Genomic DNA, 7,994 nt, shown 5'->3' with positions numbered 1-7,994 from the left:
TGTGAGGACCAAAGACAGTGTTGCTCTCCTCATCTTCCTTAAAGACTGATATTAAGCTCAATTACTCACCTGCCCGAACCATCTACACCTCTTGCTGAAAATAAACGATATTGTATTTTTCTAATCCTCTGTGTGAGTCTCCTTCCGTAACACCAAATAAAAACAGTATTCTTCCACCAAACAATGTAGTTCCTCAGAAACTGTTGTGGTTGCAACAAAGTGGTTGCCAAGCAACACACAAAGGTGTATGTTTGTAGAGTAATTTACAACAGCTTCGAACCAATCAGCGAACTCAACCAATCAGAATCAAGGACCGGATCTATCAGTTTTATAATTTTTATTTTTTATTTTTTATTTTTATGTGGTGGTGGGTATTACCAAAAACGGGGAAAAAAATGTGAACGGAAGAGAAAGTAGAAGGAAGAGAAAGTAGAAGGAAGAGGAAGTAGAAGGAAAAAGGAATAACTATTGGTAAAAAATATTATGTTTTCAAAGGGAAATAAAATTCACTTGTATAATTGTATTAAATGTGTTTTTGAATTGAAAGACAAAGTATAAAAAAACAGTTCTACTCTCACAAATACCATTGCTCAGATGAAATGCCAACATGAATTAGTGCGCAAACAATTTATAATTTTGCTGAAGTGAGATTTGTCAACATATGTCACTAATCAAAAGGAAAATTAAAGATGATTGGGGGGGGTGCTTCTTCCCCCATCTTACCATACAGTATATTATAGTGTTTGTAGTTGTTCATTAAACAGTGACGAAAATGATAAATTGTCAAAATACACTAAACTTTTCGTTTAATCTGTAAATTCAGGGCTTTTATTAATTACTTTATGAAGCTGCTATGTCTGTTTACAGTAATTTACTTTTAAAATACATTTTTATTTGCTTTTTTTATGTGCGATATAACTGAAATAAGTCAAAAACACAGTACATACAATCGTTATTAATCGAATTATTAATTATTAATTATTAATAAATTTATTAATTTGGCTCTATATTTTAAATGAGTCCCACTACCTAAAAATAGATTCTAAGGCATGACTTTTTATTTATTTCACCCAGTAATATCAGCTTTTCAACCTGGGAAAACTCAGCCCACTTTCAACATGTTAAAAGTCACAATGTACTTCATACATTTGTCACAGAATGAGTTTGATGGAATGACATACTGACAAGGAAAAGGTAAGTGTGGAGAGGACAGGGCAAGACTACTTGCTCTGTCACATTATGCGCTGTGCAGTGTGGCAGAATGAGCAGAGAGCCTTATATTTCCTAACAGTAACAAAAATCCACTTTAAAGTCAAACATACAGTATATATGACAAAAATAATCACAATATATTTTTTGACCAAATTGTTCTGCTCTATACTCCAATATAAATGAATAAATGACAAATCATTTAAAACGAACACAATTAAAATAAAACACTTATTAAAATTTTCTTAAATATTAATAAATATATTATTATGTGTTTGCCTGCATGTCCTGTGACCATTAACTGACATCAGAAAACCACAAACATGCACAGCACAACTCTGCACAGCATTTGAAAGAGAATGAATAAGAGCTTGCACTAAACAGAAAACTAAGCGCTATAAGTGAATCATAATCAGCCATACAAAAATCTCTTAGTGCCCCAGGAGACGTAAACCTACTTACAAGTAATTAGCAACAGGGTGAGCGTGATTTGACCAAGTACAACATGTTCCTGGATCAACATCCTTGTTGATCCTGGAACAACATTCCAATCAACCAATCAGAATTGAGATATAACTTTTCAGGAAATATCTGTTTTAGGCTTACAATCAGGGTTAGGTGCTTGTTAATTAGCTATCATTTCCCACTGATTTTAGGAATAAATGATGGGTAGGGTTAGGTTTAGGGGTAGGGATTGGGCTAAGTCTATATTTTTGGACAATGTTGATCCAGGATCATCAAAAGATGTTGATCCAGGAACATGTCTTACTTGGCAAAATCACGGCGACCTAGCAACAGCATCTCCACACTCCAGCTCAGTAGGTGGCGGTATTTTACCTTTAAACTGGTTTTCCATCTGCCAATACTCGTTAGAAGAAGACGACACAGTCCTTTCAAACAAAAATGTCTGCGGTCATGCCGGAGCTGTTGACGAGTACACACGTGGAGAAAATGAAGAAGAAAAAGGTCGATATTATCATTTATTGCTTCGGCTACAGTGTAATCAGCTTTTACTGATCGGCATTAATGTCTTTGATGATGTCGGATGTTCACAGTAAAGATGTTGTTTATTTCACTGGTTTTATTAACAATTATACTCGGCAGCAGCCTACTGAATACATTTCATATCAAATGCAAGTACTTTTGTTGTATGATATATTCCTAGGAATTTCAATGACGTGAATGTTTTTATAGGCTGATGCATATGTGACAATATTATAATGAAGAAAAAGCTTTATTGATTAATGATGTTCTTAAAAAAGAACTTTAAAAAGTTTGAAATAATTTTTTATTATTATGCCTTAAAAAACACTTAATAACGTTTGACTACTGAAAACGCGTCTTAATTCAGTGTGGAAACAGAGCCAAAGTTAAGTGGATGTAACCAACATGAAAATAAAACAAACACGAATAGAATGAAGAAGACATTTGCAGACACTGACTCATGACTGTCTGTATTTCTAAGAACTAGATTTTTCTTCATTATGGACAGACTTATTTGTTATTTACCCAACAAGGTAAACAGTCTAAATAAAGTATACCAGGCAGGGGACAAATTTGTAATTGTTTCCAAAGAAAAACATTTGCTCCTGATTGAAAAAGTAAACAAACAAAAAAAGGATTAATTGATTTGTGAAAACATTTATGAATGTGTGGCTTTTTCTTACTCAGCCTCCAAAACGCTATTGGGAGGAAACAGAAAACACAGACCAAAGCCAAAGGAGACCAGAGGAAGAAGAAGGCAAAGCTGGGCAGAACCAGAATGAATCAACAGTAAAAGAAAGGCCATTAAAAAGGAAGAATGATGAACGTTTGGAGGTAAGAGTATTTTTCATTCAGTGAAATATTTTGACAGTAGTTTACTAGTATCCTAATAGATGAGAAATTCAAAAATCTTTTAAGAAATTGTTTTAAAAGCATGCATCAGGTATTTTAAAATGTACACCGTGTATTTATGTTGATTTTATGTAATTAAAAATGACATATGCACCTTTTTTATTATTATTATTTTTTTATTTTTATTTTTTTTACAAAAGTTAAGAATGAATGTACCTGAAAATGTCAAATGGTGTAACTGCCAAAGAGTGAGGAATATTAAATATTTTATCCACCTAGATGGCATGTAAGCTTACACATAGAAATAAATACTTCATTTTAAAATATCACACGAAAATAGATTTTATTGGCGTTATCTCTACATTTTAATTCGTTTTTTTATTTAAAAATGTTAAAAACCATGTTATTATACTAAAGTAGATGATTAGATTGTATTCCACATTAATTTTCCTGTATATAATTATATTTTTATGAAAAATATTGGTTACGCCAATTGACACAAACCAGTTACACCACCTGACCATGTTGCTTCTACAGCCAAAGGCTATTGTTTGTTGAAGAAATTGACAATGAAAATCAAGCATGACAGTAGGGCTGCACAATAAATCGCAATCACGATTAGGCAGAAGCTGTGATTGTCATGCGCATCTTGTCAGTGAAGCACGGTTCTGTGATCAGCAGTAAATCTCCATCCGAGGGCCAGAGAAACTCCAAATACACCCCGCAGAAGAAACCCAATCCCTATAACGCTAGCTGAATAAACAGAAGATTTAACTGCTTTCATTGATTCAGCGTGACTAATAAACACACGACTAAGACAATATATGGTTTATCTGAGTTCTCATTATAATTTTTATTATATTTTTTATTATAATAAAGTATATAATAATGCAATGCTAATTGACACAGCCTCTATCACTGCTTAGAATACTATGAAATATGTTGCGTGCCTTATTCTGTGTAAGAAGCACATCATCTCACAGAAGGATTTATTTCAAACACTCGACTGACGTTATGAAGTGAGTTTGGAGTAAAAACATGTTATTAAATGTGGTATTTTCACGAGCTTTCAGATGGAGCAGCATTAGTTCACTGAGACGCTACGCAAACAGCTGTCATTATCGCGAATGATTTCTTTGATTACATAATCGCATGATTATATCGTCTGCGTTGTTTGTGTGTGTAGCTTGTCAGTGAACTACGGCTCTGTGTAGTAAATGCTGCTCCATCTGAAAGCACGTGCTGGAGCTTTACTACTGATCACAGAACCGGCTTTGCGCATGACAATCGCATTCGATTAATGGTGCAGCCCTACATGACAGTCAACAAGTTCAGCTGAAGTGCTTTTTTTTCAATGCTGAAAAAAAAAATCTGGCAAAAATAAAGTTAAGAAACAATATCTGACAAGAAATCATAGTGATGAACTGTGAACTCCATGTCTCATATTGTAATTTTATTTTTCGTATTGTAATTTTGTATTGTATTGTGGAATCTATTGGGGAAAAAGGAGTTCTGTTATATCATTAATTAGGCTATAAAATATCAGACATTTAATGAATTGTATTTTACAGATGTCAATTGTCATCTTTGGTTAACATTTTTTATCACTGAATTTATGTTCAATTGTCGACACCCACCTCTTTCAGCTACATTATTAAACCATTTATGTATATATATTACATTATATTATATGATACTATATTTTGCTTAAAGGGATAGTTTACCCAAAAATGAAAATTACCCCAATGATCCCCCCCACCTTAAGCCATCCTAGGTGTATATGACTTTCTTCTTTCAAATGAATACAATTGGAGTTACATTAAAAGTGAATGGGTGATATTCAACAGTCCAATAGAAGTCCAATAAACTCTGTCCGTCCATCATAAAAAAGTGCTCCACACGGCTCCGGGGGGTTAATAAAGGCCTCCTGAAACGAATCGATGCACCTTCGTAAGCAAAATATCCATATTTAAATATTTATGAACCATAATCTCTAGTTTCCGCTAACTGTTGTACGCGCGTTCACAAGAGAGTGGCGTTCAAATGGATTGAATATCACCCATTCACTGGCATTATAAAGCTCGGAAAAAGCCAGGACATTTTTATTTTTATTTTTTATAACTCCGATTGTATTCGTCTGAAAGAAGAAAGTCATATACACCTTGAATAGCTTGGAGTGAATCTGGTGGTAATTTTCATTTTTGGGTGAACTATCCCTTTAAAATGTTAGGTGACTGGAATAGAAATATGCATTAAAGCTAAACATTTCAAAAACACTAATGTTGTGCAACATAATTATTTTATCCTAGACTTACAGAGCTTTAATAATAAAGTTGTAGATAAAGCACCACTTTCTCCATCACAGTATGGTAGGGGCGTAACATTTCCGTCACACGCTTGAGGTATTCGGCCAATCACAACGCACTGGATAGCTGGCCAATCAGAGCACACCTAGCTTTTCCGACCGATGAGCTTTGTAAAAATCGACACGTTTCAGAAAGGCGGGGCATAGAGGAGAAACAATAATGTACAGTATTTCATTACACCAAATACACCAAATAATGTTCTTTTTAGCAGCATCATATGACCCCTTTAAAATGCACCTTTATTGTGGTTCTCAGATAATTGCAATTGATCAATTTAGCCAACATCAAGTCAACATCCTAACTTAAGAAAGTGTTTTAATAAAATTGGTTTAATTGCACTTTTTAGTTTAACATTTCATTTGAATGGTTTTGCTTCAATTGTCTGCCCTGATTTGACAAAATTTGACAGCCCTTCTCGTTGGTTTGTTGCTAATTTAGAAAAAGGACCCTTTTCCTGGTGAGGCTCCTATACCACATAAGCAACTCCAGAAGTTTCAGAGAGGAGAGAAATGCAAAGTGGTAAGTCCAAATTCTGCATAAATAAAAAAAGTTTTATACTTACGACATTGTCAAATTGTTTTTCTATATATTTTTTATATTTCTGTTTTGAGTTTATTTGGCATGTAGAAATGGATGCAAATCCTTGTAAGCGGTGGGTAATGTGAACAGAATCGTATATCACTATATTTTTCTGTAAATACTTCTGAAGAAATGTTTAACAATCAGCCCTGAATTTTAGAGTTTTTATTAAAGCAAACTTTAAAACTTACATAGGAATGGTGTTAAAACACCAACCAACGCTTTTTTTTTTATTGCTGGAAATAAAATACAATTGTAATGTATCTTTAACCAGTGATATATCTCAATACCAAAGAAAAAAAAACTTTTAACCTTAATATATTGATAACTAGAACTGATGACGAAAACATGAAAGAACCAAAACTTTAAATATTATATAATCATATGTAAAGTTGCACACGAACGTCTAGGAATGTCCTTTTACTGTTTTCCACAGTAAATTACATGGTAATTCATATCCTTTAACATAAACCATAAATTTGACAGTTATTTTAAAGTAAAATTACATGTAATGTTATGTTACATTCATTTACATTTTTTCGCTATGTATGGCAAGGTAACGTAGTTAACCAATTAAAGGGATAGTTCACCCAAAAATGAAAATTCTGTCATTAATTACTCACCCTTACTCACCCTCATGTCGTTCTAAACCTGTAAGACCTTCGTTCACTCCGCGTCACCCTATAGCGCCATTTTGGAGAGTATCACATACGTAAACAACGTTGTTTACGTATGTGATACTCTCCAAAATGGCGCTATAGGGCGACGCGGAGATGACGAACTGTTGAATAAAGTCGTTATTTTTGTTTTCTTTGTGCACAAAAAGTATTCTTGTAGCTTCGTAAAATTACGGTTGAACCCCTGATGTCACATGGATTATTTTACCCATGTCCTTGCTACGTTTCTGAGCTTTGATTGTTTTAGTATCCTTGCTGTCTATGGGAGGGTCAGAGAGCTCTCAGATTTTATAAAAAATATCTTAATTTGTGTTCCGAAGATGAACGGAGGTCTTACAGGTTTGGAACGACATGAGGGTGAGTAATTAATGACAGAATTTTCCTTTTTGGGTGAACTATCCCTTTAACAACCAATTTACAGTAATTTTATGCTACAGTTCTGAAAAAAATTCACAGTCTAGTCTGGAAGATACATTGTGTATTTACTAAGTGTGTCTTTTTGTGGTTTGACAGCTAAAGTCTGCTACAAATGGCATTATATATCAACCTTTCTAGTCTTCAGTTTGTTTGGTCACTTAATTTTTTTCATACACCAAACTTCAAACCCACTAATGCCACTGCTTGCATCTTAGATGTGAGCACACAAGTACATTATAAAAATGCGAACACATTTTTTTTCCCTTGTGAAATATCGTGGGGGTAAAACCTGACCTGGACACAATTTTAGCAGATTTTGTGAGATTCACCCAAATAACATAATCTGAATCAGAACAAGGACTGCTTTTCATGTTTTCAAATGATTTCACTCTGCTTTTATGTATCAGCCTGCAGGAGCCCGTCGAAGGCTGAAAGAAGCCATTACATCCTCTGAGGCCATGTCTGAACACGCTCAGAAACAGGCTGCAAGATATGATCTTTTACTTCCAGAGGATGCTGGGTAATGCAGTTCACACATTGTCATTCTTTTTTTCATCTGCCACATTGACTGTAAACCCTCAGAAGTATTAAAAGAATAGTTCAACAAAAAATTTTAATTATGTTATTACATCACCTTCATATAATTTCAAATCTGACTTTCTTGCGTGTAACACAAAATGAGAATGGAGATTGTGAATGTCCAAGCTGCTCTATTTCTAAACAATAAAAGTCAATGTAGACAGTAGCTATGTTTGCATCCAAAGATTTTACACATTTACATTTAGACATTTAGCAGACGCTTTTATCCAAAGCGACTTACAATTGGGGGATACATAAAGCGATTCTTCTTAAAAGAGGCAAACAGATACAGGAAGTGCTTGTAATACCAAGTTTTTAGACATTGTTCAAA

At 33.9% G+C, this 7,994-nt stretch overlaps 1 protein-coding gene across 1 annotated transcript in view; it reads left to right on the top strand.

Annotated features, from left to right (window-relative positions):
* The first annotated feature begins 2,036 nt into the window (after positions 1-2,036).
* The window catches only part of LOC107757058 (WD repeat-containing protein 46-like), a 37,720-nt gene continuing 31,762 nt past the window's right edge, over positions 2,037-7,994 (top strand). The window contains exons 1-4 of the mRNA XM_016574428.1: positions 2,037-2,175; positions 2,881-3,027; positions 5,850-5,930; positions 7,492-7,604. Coding sequence (XP_016429914.1) covers positions 2,113-2,175; positions 2,881-3,027; positions 5,850-5,930; positions 7,492-7,604 — 404 coding nt within the window. The 5' untranslated portion in view covers positions 2,037-2,112. The remainder of the gene's footprint in view (positions 2,176-2,880; positions 3,028-5,849; positions 5,931-7,491; positions 7,605-7,994) is intronic.

The sequence above is a fragment of the Sinocyclocheilus rhinocerous genome, unplaced genomic scaffold, assembly GCF_001515625.1.
Source record: "Sinocyclocheilus rhinocerous isolate Xijiao unplaced genomic scaffold, SAMN03320098_v1.1 scaffold233, whole genome shotgun sequence".
In the NCBI taxonomy this organism is placed as follows: domain Eukaryota; kingdom Metazoa; phylum Chordata; class Actinopteri; order Cypriniformes; family Cyprinidae; genus Sinocyclocheilus; species Sinocyclocheilus rhinocerous.
This window is presented reverse-complemented; position numbering and strand designations above follow the sequence as displayed.